Source organism: Condylura cristata, unplaced genomic scaffold, assembly GCF_000260355.1.
Source record: "Condylura cristata isolate star-nosed mole 26May11 unplaced genomic scaffold, ConCri1.0 scaffold00020, whole genome shotgun sequence".
Taxonomy (NCBI): domain Eukaryota; kingdom Metazoa; phylum Chordata; class Mammalia; order Eulipotyphla; family Talpidae; genus Condylura; species Condylura cristata.
The window spans coordinates 2,050,137-2,075,666 of NW_004567121.1; the positions used below are offsets into that span (position 1 = coordinate 2,050,137).

Genomic DNA, 25,530 nt, shown 5'->3' on the forward strand with positions numbered 1-25,530 from the left:
ATGGATACACCGGAAAATGTCTTTCAGTAAGTGTCGGCCTGGTGGGTTTTGGGGACGGGGGTCTTGATCCCAGCTGCAGGCCGCCTCGATGTCTGGGTGCTCGGGTTCCGGCCTGGCGGCCTGCTGGTCCCAGGCCCGGCCCGCCCCGGCCCTGCCTCCTTTCCTCTTCCGCCCCTTTCCCCGGCTTTGGCGTTTGTCCTCACCCCACCCACCCCAAATGGGCCGGGGGCCACTGGCTGGAAAGTGGGAAGAACTTCGAATCGTTCGCGTGTTGGGTGCTCTCCGCTGAGCCCCGAGCGGTGACATCGGTGTCAGTTGGGGGATTGGGGCGAATTGTGAAGTCCTCCGAGCTCTTGTTTATTTGTGATCAGCCCATTCTGGGCACATCGCTGTGGAAGACAAGCCCAACGCAACACTAAACCTAGACCTAGTGTTTTCGTGGAATCTAGGTTTCATAGCACACTTTCATAGAAAAAAAAGAAACGAAAGGTACTTCCAAGTCACTTACTTAAAAATCCTGCTACAGTAGGGAGAAAGCTTAAAATTGCTCTCGTATCCATAATCCCATCGTTTTAAGCCTTCGATTAATAGGCACTTTAAAAGGGGGTGGGGGGAATGGTTATTGTCATTTATGCCAAACTGCTAACAATGTTTGAACTTTCCACTCCTTTGCTTTATACCTCAGTTGATTTATCCAGGCTGTCGCAAAAGCTCTTAAAACAGTTCACTCCTTTATGATAGGAAATAAAACTGATTAGCTTGATTAAATCCTACTCTATGATGGGGTCAGAGAGATATCATTAGGAATAGTGAAAGCAAGAATCTGTTTGCTTTACTTCTTCAATTTCACTCTAAAAGGATTTCACTGTTAGAAGCTTGCTGTCACTCATTTTTAAAGGGAAATTCAGTATTTCTGACCTTATTTGATTTTCTAAAAGACTACTTTGTTCTGGTGATCACGATGTTTTAGTTATTAACTTCATTGTGTATTTGGGTCACTTTCTTGGGAAATGTGGCTAATAATTGAACATGAAGTGGTTACCTTCACCATCCTCCAATTAAATGTATTTTGGGAGAAAAGTTCTGACATTGTAGGGATTGTTGTGCCATCAGGTGTGAGAAGACTCAAAATTTAGTCTTTAAAACTTTTTAAAAACAGTAATATATCTAAATGATTTGAAAAAAGATTTAGAAACACAGAGAGCTACACTTTTCTATTCTTCCATTCCCTCATGTAAGTTTTCCTAATTTTTCATGTATTTCTTTTGTATATGTATTACAATAATATATTAATATCTATGTATTTATGTGTGTTATATAATAATACATACATAATATGTATGTATACCTGTGTGCTTTTGTATACCTTCTGTTCTTGCCTTTATCTCACATACATTCTACCAACAGATAACTTTTTATTTTTGCCTACACTACTCTTGGAGTTCTATCCATATATATGCCCTTTCTTATTCTTTTTGACAGCTATGTAACTTTTCATGTACTATAATTTATCTAAAAAGTCGTTTACTGATGAATACTTGGGTTAATAATCTTTTGCTATTCCGAATAGTGCTGCCATGAAAATTTTTCTATAGATGGCATTTTGCACATATACTGATTTGTCTTCTAGTTTCCCAAAAGTGATTTCTTAGTTCAAAACTAAATCCATGCTAAATTTTGGTAGTTAGTATCAGTGCTTTTAGCAGGGGATATACTACGTGATAGTACCTATTTCTACATTCTTCACTTATTCTGCACCCTTGCTGCATTTTTGCCAATCAAGTGGATAATAAATTGTATCTCTGTCACATCAGTTTCTCTTATGAGAGAGGTTGAGTATTTTTCTGTGAAATCTTTTTGTTCATTTTCAAAATTGGGTTTCCCACGCGCGCACACACACACACACACACACTTTTTAAAAGTTCTGTTTTGCTATCTAGTTTATTATTTCTCTTTTAACAACTTTATTTTATTTGACACTTAGCAGCTTTTTATTTATATGTAGTTTACCTAGCTTTTCTCTTAGGTTCCTGGATTTTGAGTCATTTCATTTGTACAGTGAAATGATGTTTAAGAGAAAGTATTATGTTTAATCCATTTTTAAAAAACAAATCATGTGAGTTCACTGCTGGAAAAATCCATAAGTCTTCTTAGCTTGACTCTCTCACACCTGTTTAACAGTCCATCAGCAAGTTCCATTTTCATTCTCCAAAACAGTACAAATTCCATCCTTGTATCATTCCCATACTAACCCAACTCAGCACCTTGTCACTGGACTCTACTGTAGCTTCTTAAGTAGTTTTCCTCTCTAGTCTTATTCCCCACTCCTTCTTCACTTGAAAGAATAAAATGCAAATTTTAAAGTGTAAACTAGATCTTGTACCCCCTTAGAGAGGCAGGCCTTCCCTGACCATTTGGTCTATCTGCGGCAGTCTGACGCTGTTCATATTTTTGTTTGTTTTCCTAAGTGCTGAGTAACATCATTTTACATGCTGCTTTTTGTTTGTTTACTTCCACTAACACCAGAGTTCCCATGGGGAGCTTTGCTTTACCTGGTTAATTTTTTTTTTTTTTTTAAAGCTATGGTTGGGTATGCAGAAGTAGAAGTAGAAGCAAACAATTCTTTGGAGCTCTAATCCCTGATTTATGAGCATTACCATCATGAGTCCTTCCTGACAAGCTGTTGTTCGAACCATTGAGATCCTGAAGCAAATTCCTATTGGTGGTATCCTGGGTTATCTCATACCCATCCACAGGGTCAGGATCCTTCAGATCTTTTAGCTCAACTTCAGCCAAACCACCTGAGGAGCAATGGGAGATCTGAGGCAGTGTCATAGAGCAGTCTACTTGTAATCGCTGGCCCTCTTGATCATGATTCCTCCCTCACCTTCTGTGTTGCCCTTTAGAAAACAAAAGCCTCAAATCAAGTTGCTGTAATCAGGTAGTTCCCTCTTGCCTCCAGTCTGCTGCTATGAATAATTAGCTGATCGTGGCTGTTTGACCTTGAAGCAGCCAGATGTGCTGAAAGAAGTACAAGGCAGGAAGTAACACTAGTGATTTGGGGGATAAAGTTGGGGCCCTCTTCCCCAGCTACCTCTTTCCAGAAGTTCAAGGACCTTGAATCTTACTTTTTCCCAGAAAAATGTGAACTGCTTCTGAATTTTCTAATTACTTTTGAGTCAATTTTCTTTTAATGTTTACATAATTGATCTTTAAGCTTTCCATTTTAAGATGTAAATGAAATATTGTATAAAATATATCTTTTGCTTTTAGGAATTAGCCTTAATATTGCATGTGCTTATTTTTCTCTGTTCTAGAATGTTTGAAGCCCATATGCAGAGCTATAAGGGTGATGATCCACTTGGTGAATGGGAAAAGTAAGTAAGCATTTAACTTACCTTTTTTCCTTTAAACAAATTATATACAGCCCTAAAAATTAATATCATCCATATTTTTCTAGTTACGTGCAGTGGGTAGAAGAGAATTTTCCTGAGAATAAAGATTATTTGACAACTTTATTAGAACATTTGATGAAAGAATTTTTAGATAAGAAGAGATACCACAATGACCCAAGATTTATCAATTATTGCTTAAAATTTGTAAGTATGTCATACTTTCAGATGTATATACTTTCAAATATATAATCAAATTTGTAATTGAGTTATGCTGTTGCTTTTAAAAATTATTTTAGAATACCTTTTATTTTAATTCCTATATTTCCAGTCATAAATTTTAAAAAGCTTTATGATCAGAGATGTATATTTTCGAAACTTTTGACTTTTGTGTTATAGATTCATTGATTTAATTTTAAAACCGACAAGTCTCTGTGTTTCAAATCTGTATATAAAAGTTACAAAGTGAGGGAGAAACATTAAGTTGAAAGCTTAGTTGGATGAGGAATGTATGAGCAGAAGGGTGACAAGTAAGCAGTCCCAGAACCTGAGAGGGTTCTTGGGAGCAAGTTAAATTCATCATGAACAATTAAAAAACACTAACTTTCAGAAATTAAAATTTAGTACTGAAAGGAAGTTTGGTTCAGATGAGTCTTCAAAAGGTTGCAACTTCTCAATCTTGAAAAATGGGTTAAAGGCAGAAGTCCTGTTAAAATCAGGAGTGGAGTAGCTGGGGTAGGCATGGATTTGTTCACTAAGTTATAGAATATTAGGCTACAATGGCATCGTGCAGAACTTGAGTAGGCCCGTTAAGCCTAAACCCAGTGTACATAATGGGTTATTGTACAACCCACTATCTTGGGAAATAGTATGGCAAATTTGGGGGATAAGGAATATCAAGGAATGGACTCAGCTTAATTCTTAGACTTGTAATCAGAGAACCAGAAGGGCATCCCCTGCACAGTACATCCTAAAGCCTCACGAAGACAGTTCCTTGCTGACCGCCGCGCACGGGCATTCTTGGCAGATTTCCTCTGTTCTTAGTGTTGGCTTTGGGTTTCTGCAGGCTGAGTGCAACAGTGACCTTCTGCAGTTTTTTGAGTTTCTGTACAACCATGGTGTCGGAACCCTGTCATCTCCTCTGTATGTAGCCTGGGCTGGGCATCTGGAAGCCCAGGGAGAACTGCAGCATGCCAGCGCTGTCTTCCGGAGAGGAATTCACAACCAGGCTGAACCTAGAGAGCTGCTGCAGCAGCAGTACAGGTAGTTTGAAAGGCAGACTGTGTGTCACACACTTTGAAATGTGACATTTACGCTTAAAAACATTGTACTGTTATCTTTATGGGGGAATTCTCATTGTTGAAAATGTGGGTATTACCGATGGTAGTCCTGCCCAGGAAAATTACTGTTAATATTTTTTCTTTAAAAAAACACTTATTTTTTAAAGGTTTATTTATTTATGCATAGAGAACTGGCGTACAGGCCAGAGGTGCAGGGGCGGTAAGAGGATTCACCAGAGACAGTGGGGAGCAGAACAGGCAGAAGCAGACTGACGAAGTACACTGCTGAGGGGAGCAGCAGGCGGGTCAGGTGCGCCATGTAGGTCACCTCCAGCGGGGCACCCAACTCATGCTGAAGTGGCTGTAGCTTCTCAGTGCTGTGCTTTAACCTGCTGCACCACCAGGGAGGGCCCTACTGTTAATATTTTGCTGCATTTCCTTTCAATACCTTTTGGCCTCAATTTGTGTATTTTAACAGTAAATCATACTGTATATCTTGTTATACATGCTGAGCTTTATACTACTTTAAAGTAAGTTTGAAATTTTTTGCTACTTTTAATGTGTTGATGAAATATGTCCCAGATTTTAGGTCATAATTTAAAGTTGTTCAATTGAACAAAAAGTTGTTCCCAACTTTTTTGACTTTTGTCAAGAACAACGTGATGACTATCATAATGAACAGCCTTGTTCTTTATAATTTATACTTATTCTGTGATGAAATACACCTCATTTAGAGGATTTTCAGTATGTAGAAAACTAAGAAAAAAACAAACAGGAAAACTTCCAACATTTTTGTTGCCTTTCTTTCCTTTGCTTGTTATGAGATTATAAACATCCTTGACATGCAAATGCTGCTTGTGTCAAGGTCTATTCCCTTTCTAATAAATATTATCGCCTAATATATTTTCCTATCTAGTACTTTCTGATAGAGTCTCAGAATGAAATTGTTGCGTTAGTGTGTATATGAGGAGTTTTAAGGTTTGTGGTCTTCTAACCCAGTTACCAGGCACAAAAGGATCTGCCCTGTTTTGCTGTCCCCTGCTCCAGCAGTGCCTGAGAGCACTTACCTCAGGTGCCCCGCGCCAGCATTTAGTATTCTCATCGTTTCCAGCCTTGCTGCATCGTTTCCAACTGTGATTTCTAACCTTTATTAGAATTTTCAAATATACATTAAAAAAAAACAAAAGTTAGTGTCATGAAGCTCTATTTACTTTTAATAAATATTAACATTTAAACATGTATTTTTTCCTATACTGAACAATTTAAAGCAGGACATCAAAACATTTTACTCTCAAACTGAAACATCCCTAAAAGTGATTTCTTCTCAAAATCTTGCATTGTTTTCACAGCCAACAAAATTTACTATAATACTTCAAAATCACTAAATTTTTAGTCAGTTAATTAAAGTCTTTGTTGTTGTTTTGTCCTTGCTTTGTTTGAACGGAGAGTCGCAGGATCCTGAGTTTGGCTGTATGCACTCTTGCCCGCATTACCCAAAAAGTCAGACTTGGCTGTTGCATGTTACTTGACGGGTTGGGTTGGTTGCTTGGTGCTATGAGAGCTGTAGTTAGCTCTCACCATGAACACTAACATGTCGGCCTCTTGCTATAGTCATGTGGCTTTCCTACTTTCACTTTTCTTCCTACCATTATAGTCATTATTCAGGGTGCCTAAAATAGGGAGGTCAAACACCCATGTTGTAACATTTGCAGACTTGATACCTACATAGAAGAATTTGATTTTGAGGGCTACTGACAAACTAAGCAAAAGGAGAAATTTTTCTAATAATAAATTTTCTAAGTTTAATGGTATGAAGATAGTCCCAGATTTTTTAAAGTTTTGAAATAACTCAAAGATTCAACTTAATATTCTCTCTTGCAATCAGTCTTCACTAATTTATGATAAGCTACCTATCATAGTTAGCTTTAACTTTAATACAGATGTGTATTTAACTGTAAGTTTGTCATCGGTATTGATGCTTTTTCCTACTGTCATTTAGGTTATTTCAGGCACGCCTCACTGAAACCCATTTGCCAGTTCAAGGTAAAATTATGGTTTATAAAATCTCAAAACAGTTAATAATTCCTTTTCTCTCCCCTTACAAAAAACCAAAGTCATCCAGTATTGATTAATTGCATTCTGGGGTAATAAAGAAGTCACCCCGAGTGTAATAAAAATGCCCGCTAAGTAGCCCTGAAGATCAGGGTCTGTCACAGCACCTTCAAAGAGCAGACGTTTAAGAAAAACTTTGATTTCATTGTATATTGAGAATTTTAAAAAATAAATCAAAATTGCCCAATATAGAAGGTAATATTTACCTCAGTCTATCTGGTCTGAATTGAATCAAAAGTATTTAATGAAATTTGTAAAGAATTGTTTTTGTTCTTAGAAATAAAGACTTCATCAATAATTTTTCTCTGTCGTGTTGATTAAAATAAGATTTTACATTTCTTTCAGTCCGTGGGTGCTTTGCATTGGTCAGGAAACTGTCTTAATCATAATTATCTTGTCTAGAAAGTGTTTCCTGCGCCAGTGTGGCTCAGTTGATTTATTTCTTATGCTACTTATTGAAAGATCAGGAGCTGGAGTTGTAATAATTTGATCTAGTGTGATTTTATCGTTACTTCCTTTTTGTCATTCTCTTCCCCAACCTGTAATCTCCCTCCCATAGCTAGAACCTCAGAACCTCTGCATGATGCTCAGACTGTAAACCAAATGATGGCATCAAAATCAAACCCAGGAAACAATTCAGCCTGTGTTCCTAAGACCCAGGTAATAATCACATCTCTAGGCTATGTGGAAACTAGGAATGGTATTGAAACTTATCCAGCTGCTTTTTTTTTTTTTTTTAAGATTTATTTATTTATGCATATAGAACTGGGGTACAGGCCAGAGGTGTGGGGTGGTGAGAGGCTTCACCCGACACAGTGGGGAGCAGAACAGGCAGATCAAGGAAACACACTGCTGAGGGGAACAGCGGGCGGGTCAGGAGAGGTCTGCCACGCCATGTGGTCACCTCCGGGGCAGGCGGGGATCGAACTCATGCGGAAGTGGCTTTAGCTTCTTAGTGCTGCGCTTTAACCCGCTGTGCCACCAGGGAGGGCCCCAGCTGCTTTTTATGTTCCACTTTGGCTTCTCATTTCGTTGACTTTATCTTCCCTGGCTCACCTCAGTGTCAGCCGCTTGGGCCTATGACTGCCTTTTGGGCCAGTTGTGATTTCCCACTGCTCAAATTTTTTTTTGTTCTCTCTGAAAGGATTGTAGCATGCATATGGGTGTTGAGGGAGCTCAGTCTTTTTTGGCAGCTGCCTTCCAAATGGCAGCCAGAACCTTGCTCAATTTCTCTCTTCCTCTTGGCACGGATGTATCTCCCCACCCTTTTCTTGAAGAACTTGAGGGCCTACTTGTCCTTGGAGACCTTGAGCAACTCTATGGCAGGCCACTCTTAGGGGCCACACCTCCCAGATCATGTCCCGGGCACGCTTGGAGTACAGTGCTGCTCTGACAGTCTCGGCTTGGTCACTTTGGGCCCTTGTTGAGGCCACAAACGCAGTCGTGGCTGCTTCTTTGTTATAATGGCTGCTATGATGGTGAAACGCTCAATTATTAAATTTAAATTCCTTTTTCTGACCATAACTTCTTCTGCTTATCTCACCTGGACCCCTACTATATAATCTCCTGACTTCACTTGTTCTTCCAACACCTTTTCTTTTCCCTTGTTCCACTGGCCTCTGTCACATAGATCCAGGAATCCCTGTCTTGCCTCGCATCCACCTGAAGTCACCTCAGCTCTGCTTGAAATACTCAGAGCTTCAAATGAATGAAATGAAGCAGATGAATGCTAGTAGCCATAACCCCAGGGAAGACATTACAATTCCCAGACAATCTGTTTCCATTTTCCCAGTTTACTCTTTATGTTTCCCAGTTTATCTCTTGTGTTTCCCATAATGATTTCAAACCTCACTTTTCTCAAACTCGGGACTAGCTCCCTCTAACATCTCCCTCAGAAGTGGGTGAAAATGTTATTTCAGTGCGACCACAAAATTCTGCAGAAGACACGAGTAATTTTCTACCACCAACCAGTACATGGAGTTGCATCCTTCCCTGCCTTGGCCGTGCTCTCATCCTCCTGGGGATTTTGCCCTGCTGAGTTCTCTTCTTCCCTGATGCCCAAGTCTCTGGCCCTCCGCCTTGTTTCCTTGCATTTTTCCTCTTCATAGCACAGTTGCTCTTTCAGAGTATGCTAAAGGCCTCCTTTAAGCTAATTCCAAGAAAATGCCTTTTTTCTTGGTACACATGTCCAGGTTTTATAAATGTAACACTTCCATTTCTGGAAGTAAAATAAGCATTTACATCCTATACCTGCTTGCCAGCCTCATTGCTGTATCTTACCCCCACTGTCTAGCAAGATGGTCTTATTTGCAGTCACATTTCCAGATCCTTGGTCACCTGTGGTATTCAAAAAATATTTGTGTAGTGAATGAAAGCTAACACAGGAAATTCCTGAGAGTGGAACAGTACTAGAAGTAACTTTTAATGATACATTTTTTAATATAGCCATTTGGAATGTTAATCCCAGACTCACTATAGCCTGATATCTAGACCACAAATAGAAGGGAAATAAGGACCCTTTTTTTCTCTTTTCTACCTAGATTTTTTTTTAAGAGCTTGAAAACATATTTTTTAATATGTATAGATTTACTTTTTTTGTATTTCAGAGTTGATTTTTTTTAAATAATATAATACATTATTTTTACATCATTTTGTGCCTTTTCCCATCTCAGTTGTAATCCCCATGGGCCAATTAGATATTTTTTTAAATCACCTTATTAGATTCTTTAGTTGCAAAAGTTGTCATCAGATGGAGTATGAACTAAAGCTTTAGATGTTAATTGTAGCTTAAGAGGACATAGATAGATTTACCTGATACTAAGAGGGTCCTTAAGTATTTTCATATTGCTTTGTGAAGTAACTTAAGTGATGGTTTCATTTCCAATAAGTGAATGTGTGTACTTTTCTGCCCTTTCAGGGTTCAGAACTTCCTGGAATGCGTTCTTCAACTTGCCCTAAAGAGTCTAATATGTAAGTACAATAAATGTATTCACCTCTTAATTACTTTCTTTCGAGAGCTGCCTTGGTCACTGTTGTAAATAATGCATTTTCCCCCATATAGGGAACAAAGGGTGATCATGATTTCTAAATCAGGATATTCTGCACACCCATCTTTGACAGCCAAAGATGATGTTCAGCAGGTTGTTATGTACTGCAAGGAGAAGCTTATTCGTGGAGAATCAGAATTTTCCTTTGAAGAACTGAGGGCCCAGAAATACAATCAACGGAAAAAGCACGAGCAGTGGGGTAATTGCTCACCTATCACATGAGATGGTCTGATGTCACTTAACATCAGTCACTTAACTCTTGGCTCTGAGAAGTTATATTTTTTTAACAGATAATTGGCTATGCTGGGAAAAAACTGCAAAACATCTCCAGCTCATCCTATCTGCATGGATTTATATATCTGCATCTAACAACTTTAAATCTCTGTGTCAGTTACTTGTATTGTGAAAGAATTAAGTTAGGGACTTAATTGAGAGAGTTCAGAAGCTGATTATTTAAGGTCTGCAACTACTACAAATAAGAGCTTCAGAAGCAGTCCTCTGATCAAAGTGCCATGTTATTTAGGGCTAAATAGTGGATTAAGTTTTGTGCCTCACAGGAAAAGCTGAATTTTAATACCCATGTTTGCATTTGCCTTGCTGTAACAGCATGGACCGTAGAGAGAGGAAAATAAATATTTGGTCCTCTTGGGGCTTTTAGATAGATCATCTAAGTTATTTGAAATGTAGTCATTTATGGCCTTTGTTTTTTGTCCATTACTTCTCATTTAGCTAGTAACTGAGAAAATTGTCTTCTAATATTTATGAAGAATCCATCTTGTGCATGCACATGAGAATTTTCAGATGATTTGATTTGTATGGGATAGGGTTATGTCAGCCATAACCACAAGTGGAACTAACTGACATTTCAAGTGTATTTTACTCTTGTTTCTTTCTACAGCACATAGACCTAATTTATATCTTTTTAAAATGTTTATATCTAAATGAATACAGTCATGATTGTTGTACAAGAAAAGCTTTGTTTCTTACTGTGCTATTGCTAACATATTGTTAATCAACATGTACAATTTTTTGACTTACGCATCCTGAACAGGAAAGTAGCCGTACTTGAATAGTTTAAAGGTAATACACACTTCAGGTCTAATAAAGAACCTTTCACTCATTTTGTGGATATTCTTCTGATAACCCAAGTTTAAACTATTTTTGAAAATCATTTTTTTTATCTTCCCTAAAGTAAATGAAGACAAACATTATATGAAAAGGAAAGAAGCAAATGCTTTTGAAGAACAGCTACTAAAACAGAAAATGGATGAACTTCATAAGAAGTTGCATCAAGCAGCAGAACCATCCCGTGCAAACCTGTCTGCTTCCCAGGAAAGGGCTGAGGTGTGTCTGTGCCCATGTGAAGGCTTCCCATGTCCAGTAACACTGACTTCTATTTTTATTTGTTCCTTTCTGTACCCTATGTTTAGAGTTAATTTTGCCATTAATTTAGCTACTGGCTTTCTGAATTTTAAAAATAGTTTCACACAAAATATGTTAAACATATGAAATCAGAAATGGAAGTTACGGAACAGAATGCAGTGTATTGTACATCTGTGTTTATATACACACATTTATGTATTAGTTATACAAAATCTTTTTTGGTTTTGGGGGGATGTTGTGGGGGTACTTTGGCACAATAACTACTATATACAATAAGAATTTGAGGCCCTCCCTGGTGGTGCAGCGGGTTAAAACAGCACTGAGAAGCTAAAGCCACTTCCGCATGAGTTCAATCCCTCCCCGCCGGGGAGGTGACCACATGGCGTGGCAGACCTCTCCTGACCCGCCCGCTGCTCCCCTCAGCAGTGTACTTCGTCCATCTGCCTGTTCTGCTCCCCACTCTGTCTCTGGTGAAGCCTCTCACCGCCCCTCAGCCTCTAGCCTATACCCCAGTTCTGTATGCACAGATAAATACATCTCTAAAAAAAAAAAAGAATTTGAGCATCATAATTTCATTCATCATTTAGATGTATTTTCTCTTTGCCATTGTTTCATGATAGAAGAGAGCCACGTGTATTTTCTTGAAATTGCTAGTGGATGAAAAATATTAATGGATGGGATAGATTTGGAATAAACTAATTTAACCTTTACAGTAGTTGCATAAACTTTTACATAGTCTCTGTCCATCTGATATAATGAAGATGAAATACTTATTTTTTTCACATTTTTTGAAAATTATAAAGTAGGTGACTGTCTGATTTTAAAAATCATGTGAAAGATATGTTTATATGCATGTATTTGTGTGTAGATATATGTGTGTTTGTTTGTTTATGCAAATGAATGTTTGCCTTCACTGCTAGTTACTATCGTTTCCATTTTCCCACACCTTTAATATATATGAACACACATAAATGTCAATGCAGTTGAAATTTCTGCATAAGACTTACTTGCTTCTTTTTTCTATTTAACCGGTCTTGCGTCTTTGTCACTGTCAGCTCCAAGTGCTCTAGTTCACTTTATCTGCAGCACTGCCTCTGTCATTCCTTACAGGAGGCAGGTGTCACACGGAAACTCTTATAAAAGCCACGCTGCAGTGAGCAACTTGTACACGTGAGATTATTTCTCTCAAAAAGTACAATTGCTGCCTTGAGGCCTGTACACTGAAAATACTATCAGTCTGCTCTCCAAAAATTTGTCATTTTATACTCACATTAATAGTGAATACAAGTTCTATTTGTTTATACATGTGGTTAACAGCTATCCTGGGTCTTTTCAGTTATGTGATGTCTTTTAATTAGATAAATTTGGATTTTTAAAAATGTGTTTAGTGGCTACCTGTTTTTCTTTAACTTGATGTACCTTGTTCATTTTTCTATTTAATTGTTTCATTTTTTCTTATTATTTAGATTTCCATTCTTCTGTATACTAATGTTTCTCCCTGGATAATTCCAAGAAATTTTTTAAATAATTGTCCTGTTGTTTTCTTTTGCTGTATTTTCTTGATGTCTAGCAATTTATCTCCTGGAGAAACTAATAACTCAAAAATATATAATTACAGTTTGAGTATATGTGAGTAGAAAAACAAAGATCTCAGTTCAGAGCTTATTATGCTTCCAGTTGTGAGCCTCACATTCTTGACAGCTCTTATAACAGTTGATTCTCACTCTGCCTTTCTGTTAAAGGAAAGATGGCTACCAAAGGTATTTTAATGAAAGTGATCCTGTTATGGGCATTTGATAACATTGATTTGTTGGCCTTGACCCAAAATTAAGTAAAGAGAAACACAGTGGTTCTTGAATACTGGTAAGAGTGAAGGGCCTGCTTGTTCAGTGGTTAGAAGTATCAGCTGCCAGTTCAGTCTGTGGTTAAGAAGCTAGAAAAGCGTCCCTCATGTAGAGTGTTTTGTTTGTTTGTTTGTTTGTTTGTTTGTTTTAATTGTTGGCCACTCATTGCAGAATACCCAAAGAGGTAAGAAGATGGTGCCTTAAAGGGAAAGGAATTTCCTGAACACAGATGCCATTATTTGAAAAGCTATAATACCTCTTTAGTACTGTTCTGGACTTAATAACCTTATTTTTGTCTGTTTGTTTCACATGAAAGGTTAATCCAGCAGTTATAAGGCCAAGTGCAGGCTCTCAGCAGGAACTGAGAACTCCATCTCTGACAGCCATCGATCTGCAGACCTCAAAGACTATGGGAGAAAGACCAAGAGAGACAACTCCTGTCATTCCTCTCATGGCACACAGTGCCCCTGTTGCATTGGTGCCCCCAGCCGCGAGCCAGAGTATAGCTCCCCCTGTTCCTTTGACAGCTCAGGCAGGTGCAGATTCTATACTTGCAGTTGCCACAAAAGATGCCAGGTAAGCTAATGGTAGCTAATGGGTCTAGTAATGTGAATGGCATTTACCAGCTTCTTTCCATGAGCTGCAAAATCAAGAACTATATGTGAAAACAACCATTCCTGTTTTTAAAAATGATTTTTAGATGGGCCTATCAGAACAGTAGCCTCAAATCTTTCAGACTTATTTATTCCATGCTTCTTTTATTTTACTTCATACTTGTCTCTTGAATTTAATGCCCTGAAACAATTTTTTGCAGCTAAATTATATACAGCTGTTAAATGTAAATTGTCTGTTACTGACCATGACTGAATACTCTCGGTGGTCATTACTATGGAGCAGGGCCCTGAAGAGTGTTCTTCTTGTCTTTCTTCTATTTTCTCCCAGGAACATAACCATTTTATTGACTCATTAGAAAGAGTAAAAGCCACGGTGTAACTTGTATCCTTCCCTTGGACTAAACCCTTAACACAGATGATAGTTATTAAGTACTATGTCTCCATGTCCAAGGTTACTTTCTCAATGATTTCTAACAGAAATAAGATCTTAAATCACCATTTTTTTTTCACTCATATTAGGAATAATGCAGACCACTGTCATGTATCAAACCTTATATATAAGAAGAGGATTGTCCTGTAGGGGCTATCACTCTTTTAGTTCTTAATTTCACAACTATAAAGTGATTAAAATGGCAGTAGTGATAGTCACCATGGAAATGAGGGATGCCTAGCAGAGATGGAGTCACGAGACTCTGGGAGCCAGACATAGATGCCCCTTGGAAACTGAACCTCTTTAACCTAAACGACATGTAGTCCTCAGAAGCACCTCAGACTGACCCTGAGCCTGGCCCAAGCAAAGGAGTGGATGGGCCTTCCCAGTGCTCTCAGCAGCCTGTGCCGCTGACCATAGCAAAGAGAGGGCACCTTTCTCTGGAGTCCATATAAAAACTCGTGTTTTTATGTCCATGTAGTAGGAATTTTTTTACTTAAAAGTTCTTTGCACTTTCAACTTTACATCTTAACAGAGTCCATGAAGGGCATTATGGCAAAGTTAAATCCACAAGTGAGGTCCCCTAGCACAACTGTCCTGCACACTGGCTGTGACAAGTAAATGCCTTACGGACCTTCTTCCTTGATTAATGGCTACAGTCTAAAGAATCAAGCACTGAGGATACTGGCGCCTCAGAAAGTGCCCTTGTGACTCAAGCACACCGTGCTTTTCCCATCACAACTCAACCACATTGGGCTGTGCCAGGCTTTAGCCTGTGTAGTAAACCGGACCATTTGCGCCAGGGAAGCCCTTATCCCATCCTGCTGTATGTAGGAAGACTCAAGGGTATTAAATTGTGGAATCACTGTCATGCAAACACTAGTAACTGGCCTTTGTAAGAATTCTTTTCCTCAAAGGAAAGAAAAACCAAAACACTTTATTCACTTATGTTAGAGACCTAATCAATTTCATCTGTATTTTACCAACAGGCTTATAATTGCTGATGTCTCTGTACTGTTCTTAGTGCTGTGCTTTAACCCGCTGCGCCACCAGGGAGGGCCCTTTGTACTGTTCTTAAGTGTTAATGTGTCTCAAGAGTTTTCTCTTCTAGATGTGTGATTGCAAGTACTCATGAATTCAAGCCACAGAGTGAAGCTAAGATAAAAGAAGGTAATGTTTAATCAAATTAACTTGTCTCTGGCATGCTTGGCCAGATTCCTCTAGCTTACTCAGAGGTCTTTTTGGTGACTGTGGTTTTAGGTAGACTTCAGACCTTAATGAACCTGAGTGTTAACTTCCTATTCTTAGAATGTAGTGCCAAATCATTTCAAATGAAGGTAGAAATCGCCTTGATAGTCATACCTGACTAGTTAGAATCCTTTGGGAACTTAATTTTTGCAAACTTTTCTATAAAATTTCTCAAGATTACTCTCAAGCAAGAGTCATCTTTAATGAGCTGTGAGTTAGAAAAGGTGACAGAAGTTAATTAAGGGTGTTCTACTTTTATTTGGCAGTACTTCACTAGAGGTATTTACATGAGAGGTGAGCTTTATATATAAAATAAATAATAATAAAATAAGACGTGAGTTGGACATTTACTTTCCATCCCTTCCATGCGGCTGTCACATCCTTTCCAGTGGAAGGTTGTGGGAAGCAGAGCTACTTGAAACAGCTGGTGGTACCTACTTTTTATCCAAGACTTAGTGATCCCTTACTGTTCTAGGTAGGTAAGGGTGCTATCATGAACACAAGGACAAAGTCCTCACCCTTTGGAAGGAAAAGAAGTGTTTTCCTTGGGGATGAGACTGAGTTTCAGAAGTAAAAGCCCACAGAGAGCTACCTGGACACAGAAGAAACATCAAGGGAATATCTTTGTCAGTCTCTGAGCACAGCCAAGAGGTCAGCCTGGCTGGAGTGCATTGGTGAGGAGGACACACAGAGCCCAGGTTGTGCAGGACTTTATGTCCCTTCCTCTGGACTCCATGAGTGAGACAGAAAGCTATTTATACGATGCTATTTATGACAAGGCTGCTCATTTGATATGATCTTTTTTTTTTTAAGATTTATTTATTTATGTATACAGAACTGGGTCCAGAGGTGTGGGGGGTGAGAGGAGTCACCAGAGCAGAGTGGGGAGCAGAACAGGCAGATTACTGAAAAACACTGCTGAGGGGAGCAGTGGGTGGGTTAAGAGAGGTCTGCCACACCATGTGGATCACCTCCAGGCTGGGGGTCAAACTTGTACTGCAGTGGCTGCAGATAGCTTCATTCATTAGTGCTGTGCTTTAACCCATTGCACCACCAGGGAGGACCCCATTTGATATAATCTTAATGCAAGTCATTTAACTTGTGACCTTTCATTTCCTTTTTTGTAAAAGGGTAATTCTTATTTACCTACGTCATGGAACTATTATGAATATGAAAACAAAGACTTAAAAATACTATAGTAATGGAAGTCTTTAGTGATAATTATCAATAATAAAATGTTTTATTATAATAAGTTTCTTAAATGATGTATCTTCTGAATTATTCTAATTTCCCTACTGATAATGAATATTGTCTCCATTTCTTGAATAGGGAGTGAAACACACAAGATTGTCAGCACAAGTTCCTTTCACACAACTCCAAATACATCATTGGGCCTGGTTCAAGCAACACCATCCAAGGTGCAGCCATCACCCACCGTGCACACAAAAGAAGCATTGGGTAAATAAACATTTGTTTGGATACATAGCATCTGACCACAAATTAAATCACCTTTGCACCCATGTTCATGGTTATTCTTTCTGTTCTTTTGAAGGTCTCATCATGAATATGTTTCAGGTTCCTACGCTTCCTGATACTTCTAATGACAAAGATGAATGGCCATCTCTTGATCAAAAGGAAGACATATTTGAAGCCCAGTTCCAAAGTAATAACACTGTCTAAGCTACTAAGGGCATAGCTTTAGGGTTCCACAAAAATATCAAGAACTGTACAAGATGTGAGCTGCTCTTGATTAGCTTGTCACATAAGGGCAGGGAATGTGTGAATTAAAAAGTATCCTAGTGTTTGACAAAGAACCCAATGTGTGTTATGGGTTTATTTTGCTTTTAGAATGAATAACAATAAATGCTAAAGAACAGACTTCTGTGTGGGAAGGGCTGAGTACTTGGGGTTTGACTTGAGCCTCACCTGGCAGTCAGGGCATTCAGGGAAACCAAGGTATTATGGTTAAAAAAAGAGGATCCAGCTAGACTCAGGATTTGAAATATAAAGCTAAGATGTTAATTGTCTCTTATGGGTAATAGAAAACAAAGATGCTAAAGGCTTTCTCAGTGAACCAGGAGGCAACAGCCCTGTTCCAGGAGAATGAGGAACACTGCTTTACATGTGATGGGAAGGCAAAGGGCGGAGGCTTAGTGCTCGCCCTGTGATCCTAACTCGGTCACTGTGGTTGTTTGTAGTTGAAGTTTTGCCTAAGAGTGTTTCTTCCCTAATGCAGTAATTGAATACTCTTTTTCTCTTGCAGACAATGAAGGGTCTTCTGAGGCTAGAGGAGTCAGTAAGATTATCTCATCCTTGTCATCTGCCCCTTTTGTGTTTGAAGATGGAAACAAAGAAAATTACGGGTAGAGAAACATCTAGTTAATAGAACATTAGGGGAGAGTCCTAAGTCTCAGTGACATGGGTGCTGCAGAGGTCCCTGGGACTCCGGGCAGTGAGGTGATAGGAGAATGTGACGTGCCCATCAGATGGTCTGGCCTCCAGTCTCAGCTCTGTCCATCATGAGCCTGTGACCACTTGCCTAGAAGATTGTTACTAAGGTTTTGCAGATCTTCAGTGCTCTGCAGGAGTTAGAGAAAGCTGATGCCACACAAAGCTCCCCCTACTCCTTAACAAAAGCATGTGTTGAAAAGGAAGTCTGGGGTTATAAATTATTAGAGAACTGAGGAATTCTATTGACTTTCTATTTTATTTTATTAGCTGTGAAAGAATTCACCAATAAAGGGATCTGTACATGCTGTGTTTACATTTGTAGGACTGGTAAAGCAGGAAAAGAGTGACTTACTTCTGGGCAGGCAGCAGAGAATGTTCCAATAGAGGACCCTGTATGGGGGTGCAGGAATTTTCACTTAGTGGTTTAAACCACAGAGAGAGGTGTCAATGTGACAGAGGTATCATGGGACAGAGAGGATTCGTATTGCGGTAAAAAGAGAGGGGGCCTAACTAGCCCTCAGACATTCCACAGCTGGACCACGCACTGGAAATAAGAAATAAAATACTGGTGTTTGTGACATTCTGCTGGCCATGGCTCTGACTCGTTTGTCCCTAAAACTTTAACTCAGCATAAAAAAAATTTCTGTATTTCCCACCTTTACTTAGCTAACTATAGATCTTTTATATGCATAGTTGAGCTTACACTCAGTTTTGTTACAACTGCTGTAAAAGTAAGGACAGGGTACATATATACTAACTAATGGAATAGGACAAATGGAGAATGTCTTACACTTACAGATGGAGAATGTATCTAACACTCACTTAGGTGGCAGCATTTGTATTTTTAAGCACACTACTTACATTTTCGCAAATCTTGCCTTAGGTTACCACAGCCTAAAAATAAACCAACAGGAGCCAGGACATTTGGAGAACGCTCTTTGAGCAGATTTCCTTCAAAACCAAATGTAAGTCAATCTCTGATTCATCCATGAATCGTTTCTTACAATGCTTTGCTCTTCGTTTTACCATATTAATGTGCCAGTCAAATGAGGCTTTAGCTATAAAACTGTACTGAAAAATATAGTGTCATGGACAGTGTGCTTTTGAACAATATTATTCTGTAACCATTTGAATATTGTGTGCTAGGCACTATATGTTTGATTATGAATGAATATGACATGATCTTTCCCTTGAGGGCCTACCCTATAGACAGGAGGAATGAATGACTGGGAAGACATGTATTTTTTCCTGGACCTGTAGTGGGATATTAAAACATCTGAATTAAACAGGAGTGGTCTGCCATCACCAGCATACCTAACACAAGCATCACCTATTTGCTGAGCCAGCATTCTGTACACACAGCTGTTGTGTCCAGCAAACAGTACTGAGTGTACCTCAGGATGTATCTTCTCCATTCCCCCCAGCCTGGCCTCTGGCTGCCATGTATCAGAGGGTAGCACTGAAGAGCTACATGAAATTGGGGGCTTAACTCCATGATGGATTCTTTTGAATAAATTATCATCCGACCCTCTAATCCTTCTGATGAACTTTTGACCTTCTTAAAAATTTCCCCAAAAATGGAATGGATTTCAACTATAGTGACATCATTTCATATAGATAAACTTATTGAATCATTCATCTACCTATGCTTTTAGCTGGGGAGAAAAAAAAAAAAAAAACAGTGAATTTTCTGCATATCCTGGTCCTAAGCATGTGCCAAGTGGTTTACTCTGTGATCATCTGCCAGTGTTGGAAGAGAAATGGTGGAATCTATGAGGACTATCCAATAAATACAGAAATTTGGGTGACATTTTCTTAGCAGCCAAAGAGCTTTGTTGTGTGATTCTGATTCAGCAGTTTCTGTCTGTGTGTAGGCTCTAAATCTTGATTATTGTATTCTTGGAGAAATAGCTGATTCTAGGGCTGGAACAGGAAAAATACAACATGGGCCTGGAGCATTTTATAGTGCCAAGAAGCAAGGAAGTGCTTATACTTAGCAAAAGAACAAGGAACCACCTGAACAAGCCAATGAAAGAATTTGAACCAGAACAAATTTAAATCAGAAAGTATGTAGAACAAGGGAGAATCAGAGTATAACCCAAGTAAAATAAATATCTATATTGATACAAATGGGGAAGAACAAACTTCCTTATAGAAGAATTCTAAGTAGTGTAGAAGGAATGAGTAGCAATAGAAAATAACTAATGAATACTAAAATTAGTGTTGCCCCCCTCAGCAGTGTATTTCAGTAGACCTGCCTGTTCTGCTCCCCACTCTGTCTCCGGTGAAGCCTCTCACACCCGTGCAACTCTGGCCTATACCCCAGCTCTTGTATGCATAACTAAATAAATAAATCTTAAAAAGGAGGGGGGGGCACTTTGCCCCTGATGTTCTTCCCAAAAATCTTATCACCAATCTCATCATGACAAAACATCAGATAGAATTTGGAGGACATTCCAGAGTGACACCAGTATTCAAAGGTGTTGTTACCCTGAGAAAGACCAATAAACTGGCCTTGATTAGAGGAGACCGAGGAGACATAATGATTACTGGCTAGATGCAACATGGTAGTCACAGTGGGTCCTGGAATAGAAAAGGAACATTAGTAGAAAAATGGAATACAGATAATGTCAACAGTTACTAATATTAAGTTTTTTTACAGAGGAAGCCTGATGAAGAGTCTGTGAGCTCTACTATCTTTCTAACTCCTTTGTAAATCAAGACTTTAAAAAATTAAAAATTAAAAAACTGGAAAGCAAAAACATGACCCCTTCCTGGAGTGTGCACACCCTTCCCCTGAGTTGTGTAAAAGACCAAGTGTCGCAGTTGAGAGGGAAGAACAGAACATGGTGTCACTGGAAACATGTCAGCCTGGGTTGTATTGTGATAATTCCTCATGTTGTTGGATCTTAAAAAATGTTACAGTGTTAAACTTCATGGACAACACGTAGACACTTCTTTTCAATTTATCTTTCATGGTAGGAAGTACCTCATACTGAAGAGTTTTTGGACGATTCAACTATCTGGGGAATCCGCTGCAACAAAACTCTGGCACCCAGTCCTAAGAATGCAGGAGACTTCACCTCAGCTGCACAGCTTGCGTCTACACCTTTCCACAAGCTTCCAGTGGACGCTCTAGAAGATAAAGGTGTGTGTTATGCTATTTGGGTGTCATCTTTAGTTCTTTCAGGATTATAGTTTTCTTCATGAAAAGTTTAAAATCATGATTTTTGATAAGTAACAAAGAGCAAATTATAGATATGTGTCTACAAATTTTATTCATTTAGAGATATACCCAATTACTATAACTCAACATATCATTTTCTTAGTTTTTTAGTGATTTAATGTTAAAAGAATAATGACAAAATTCATAAATGGTCCTTATTTCCTGCGAACATGTTACTACTAGATAAAAGATCTTTTTATATCTAAATTGAATCTAAATATATGATACATTGAGCACAGATAATTATTACCTATTAAGTACCAAATTGAAAAATATATGAGCCGAGACCCTTTACTAGTCTGATGACTACTGATTTACTCGCCAAACTCTTTTCACTGCTAGCATTTTTTTTGACAAGTAACAATTGTTTACCAAAGCATCCCATTGAAGAGCTGCTAAAGAATTTCATACCCCTCCATGGAAGCATATTTTAATGTGTAGATTTTATTTCATATTCCATTTCTCAGGTTTCAGGATTTTACTTACTAATTTTTACTATTTTATATATATTTTACCTCGTTCTTCATTTTTGGACAGTGTATGCTTTATCATCTCGTGAATGGCCCCCAAGAAATTCCCACCACCAAGTCACCTGTGCACCATCACTGTAGCCCCTTGTGCTCTTCCCACCCCCTATTGTAAATTGTGCTGCAGTAAACATAGGGGTGCAAAAACATGTATATTTTAAAATAGGGAATAAAATAATTTTCTTAGAGGACTAGTCCAGTTTTTTGTTTTAGTTTTTTGGGGGTTTTTTCCCCCCCTAAATTTTCGAGGAGAGTCAACTGAAACTTAGATAATTGCCAAGTGCCATTATACGCTTGCCACTTTAATACAAAAATTTATGAACTTTTTCCATTCAGGAAATCTAGTTCAGTCAGAAGTCTGACAAAAGTCAATATTATCTGTCCTTGGATTGTTTGCCACTTCGGTTGTACAGTTAATGTTCTAGTACCTAGAAATATCAGCACCTATTTGGTAAGGTATTATCTGGTGAAATTTAATTCATTGTAATAGTTGGCTCTATGTAGTATCTACATCACTTGGTAGAAAGGTATTCTTTATTTCTGCCCTATCTAGTTTGCCTATCAATAGTTTCTTGTTTGTTTTTACGTTAAAAGGAGTAAGGTGTAAATATTGCTAGGTAATATCTTAATGTAACATTTCAAATCACTTCAGTGAAATAAATGCGAACTGACTAAATAAAGTAGATTTCTCTAAAAGACGCCAAAATCTCTGCCCTCCAGAAGTGGCAGCCTTTACTCTCCAAGTCCTTGACATGAGGGTCTCCTCAAGCAGGGTGTGCCCTGCTGCCCATACCACTACCTTTCCACGTTGGACCTTCCACTCTCTAGTCCCTTTTCTTTTGAAGGATTGTACGGATTAAGTGTATCAAGCTGAAATAGTCACAAGTATTAGAATTTAGGTGTAGTGTTTATTTCTTTCAATTTTTAATCTTGTAGCTCATTTACCATGGAACACTTTTTGAATTATAATACATATCAATGTAAAAAGTGATTCTAGACTTTATAACCATATAAAATTGTATGTCTATGCACATGGCATATAATGTGTCTCTAATTTATTATGTATTTTAGAAAATGTACTAGCAAAACAGTACACCTACATGACTTTGGATTTTGGTGCAGAAAATATGGCAGGACCCTCAAAAGACAGGAAATTCAGGTACTGTGATGGTGTATGTGGTGCTGTTACTCTCCATTTTAATTCTAGCTTTGTTTTTTAATCTATGATACAATACCTATTCCCAACCCTGAAAAGCTAATAGTTTTTAATTGACTTACAGTGAAGGAGTTAAGGCAGAAGTTACTTTCTGTCAATAGAAATACAATGATTAATCTAAATACTTGATACATTAGGGGGTTGAGAGAGAGTGGGTAGCAGAGAATCCCCATGGGAACATTTTCTGTGACTAGTTTTTCATTTTGGAATCATAACTGCCAACCCTGTCACCAGCTAAAGACCATGACACATGAAGACTGTTGCAGAGCTGAGCAGACACATGGTTGCTTTCTTATACCAAGCATTACAAGTAAGAAAATCAGTAGCTTTCTTTTAAGAATAAGAAGTTAGAATGTTTGAGCCATTTTGGTGTTTGTGCAAAGATCAGACTTAAGATACATTAAGGATGAGAAGTATGAGAAGGATACTCCACCTCTGTGATACTCTCCCTAAAAGCCAGCACTCATGGTCTAGTCATGAGGAAAACATCAGAGAAACCCAAATTGAGGGACATTCTACAGAATACCTGGCCAGCACTCCTCAAAACTGTCAAGGTTTTGAGAAACTAGGAAAGATGAGGGAACTGTCACAGAAAGAAGACAGTGAGGAAAGTTCCGCTGAAAGCACATGGCATCCCACATTGGGTCCCGGAGCAGAAAAGGGCTTTGTGGAAATGCTGATGAGATGGAATGATGTCCGCAGGTCGATTAATAGCAATGTGACAAGTGATGGTTTGTTAGTTTAGACAAAGCACAGCTATATAACATTAGGGAAAATAAAGGGAGACATGTGGGAATTCTCTGTGGTCTATGCTATGACCCCTTAATATCACCAAAAGGAAAATATTTTTTAAAAATCCACAGTAGGAAAAAAGTGCTTGTGACCGAGTGAAAATGCAAGGCGAAGCTGCGTGTATAAACTCATTTGTGTATGTGTGGCTGTAACTTGGGGACAGCGTGTGGGTGAAGGTGCATGCACCACCTGCTCTTGTGCGGATGAGCAAAGTCACCGCCAACACGGAACTGACAAATGCTGAGCCGTTGCTCCTTCTACATGGTTAGTGTCCTCCAAGCCTCTGGCCACATTTTAGGTAAACACACTTTACTTAAATTTCATTGTTGATTTCATTACCATTAAGCTTCCAACCAACAGCCCTGGGACTCAGGCCTGACCCAGGCTTACCTATCACATGTGACCTCTATGCGGCACACCACAGCCTCCTTAGGCGTAGCAACACTGGTGCTGCAGCATTACATGTGGAAACCATTTTACCCTGCAAAACCACCAACAAAAAGTAAATGCAAGCAAAAAAAGTATTTTAAAGTACTGCAAAGGACACCTGTTTATGGTATAAGAGCTACAGCATGAAAGCAGAGGATCGCCTCAGCCAGCCCTCCTTGGGAACATGCATCCTGGGTAATGCAGAGTCTTCAGTGTTCTGCATGCCCGTGGAAGACTGCAGAAACACCATGAAGACTGACGTGGGGTTACTGATAAATTTTAGCTTCTACATGAATTCGCAAATAAGGAAGCCATGAGTAGGGATCAACTGTGTGTGCATACGTACTGTATTTGATTTATGATTGACATTTCTGTCTCAATGTTGTAAAAATGTTATTTATTTTTGGAACAGTCAGTCTGGATGATGACAGTGGTGTATAGATGAGAGATGAAATACACCCTTTCCTAACACCGTTTCCCACCAGAGAAGATCCACTATCACCTCACTTGTTTACTGGACGTATTACATGTTTATGATTTTATTTCTACTCATAGTAGATAATTATTTACGGATTTTAGTTTGCCTAAAGAAAATGCTTCAATCAACTCTTTATGATGCAATTTTGAAATGTCACTCCTAATAGAAAAAGAACTATTGTGGGACTTTTATGTGATCCACTAAGCTTCTCATCATGATGTATTTTGTTTTCTCTTCCACCCTTTTAACACATCCAGTCTGATTCAGGAGCAAAGCCCAGAAGCAGCACTCCCCGCCAGTGTATCTCCAGCATCTTCGCTCTGCGTGAGCCAGCCTGCTGTGAGTGATAAGCTGACCAGCGAGGCAGAGCAGAGCCTGGAGGCTTGCAGACTCACAGATACTGACCCCGCCTCTGCCATGGAACCTCCTGGTGTCGGTGTTGGGCTTCCAGGAGAGCTAATGCAGACCAGTTGCCTTGGGAATGTCAGTGCCCCAAGTACGAACAGATGTTCAGTCTTGACTGTCAATGAGTCAGGAGAATAACGTGGTAAAATTTGCTCCGTTAGGAAGCTCTAAGAGCAAGGCCTTGCATGCCCTTGAGTAGGAAACAGCTCTAATATGGCCTCACTGCCTCACAGTATAGAACAGTGGGCACACTCAACGGGCGAATCAGTCTGTGTGGATGGTAAAAGGCATCAAAATAACTACTTGTGGAGGAGAGAATTGGAATCTAAGGGCCTACTCTGTGCCAGGCATGTAATCTAATACTGTTATCCCCATTTCATAGAAAAATAAACCAAGTCTCAGGGTAAAGGAATGCTCTCCACCCCCTTCACTCAGTCTTGCATAAGTGATTAAGAGGGTAGACTATGGAGATAGACTGATTAAGTTCTCACCCTAGCTTCCCTTCTTCATCGGGGATGTGATCTAACCAAGGTGACTTTAATTTTCTATGTCCCTCTTCCTGTTTATAAGGTGGAGGGAACTACTTAAGAGTCTTACCACTTAGTGGCACTGCTAGAGAGTCTTACTATAAGGGCCAAATAAGTCACTAAGGACAA

The 25,530-nt window shown here is 38.9% G+C and overlaps 1 protein-coding gene across 3 annotated transcripts in view; it reads left to right on the forward strand.

Annotated features, from left to right (window-relative positions):
• BUB1 (BUB1 mitotic checkpoint serine/threonine kinase) overlaps nt 1–25,530 on the forward strand; it is a 31,395-nt gene continuing 5,865 nt past the window's right edge. For 2 of the 3 annotated variants that reach the window (XM_004686115.2, XM_012727395.1), the window contains exons 1-19: nt 1–26; nt 3,318–3,377; nt 3,461–3,599; nt 4,459–4,655; nt 6,672–6,715; nt 7,344–7,444; nt 9,702–9,754; nt 9,846–10,030; nt 11,024–11,175; nt 13,375–13,634; nt 15,214–15,272; nt 16,680–16,808; nt 16,903–17,013; nt 17,614–17,713; nt 18,685–18,766; nt 19,782–19,784; nt 20,784–20,949; nt 22,626–22,713; nt 24,727–24,965. In XM_004686115.2, the coding sequence (XP_004686172.1) occupies nt 1–26; nt 3,318–3,377; nt 3,461–3,599; nt 4,459–4,655; nt 6,672–6,715; nt 7,344–7,444; nt 9,702–9,754; nt 9,846–10,030; nt 11,024–11,175; nt 13,375–13,634; nt 15,214–15,272; nt 16,680–16,808; nt 16,903–17,013; nt 17,614–17,713; nt 18,685–18,766; nt 19,782–19,784; nt 20,784–20,949; nt 22,626–22,713; nt 24,727–24,965 (2,194 nt within the window). The remainder of the gene's footprint in view (nt 27–3,317; nt 3,378–3,460; nt 3,600–4,458; nt 4,656–6,671; nt 6,716–7,343; nt 7,445–9,701; nt 9,755–9,845; nt 10,031–11,023; nt 11,176–13,374; nt 13,635–15,213; nt 15,273–16,679; nt 16,809–16,902; nt 17,014–17,613; nt 17,714–18,684; nt 18,767–19,781; nt 19,785–20,783; nt 20,950–22,625; nt 22,714–24,726; nt 24,966–25,530) is intronic. The other variant, XM_012727394.1, reaches the window with a different exon arrangement.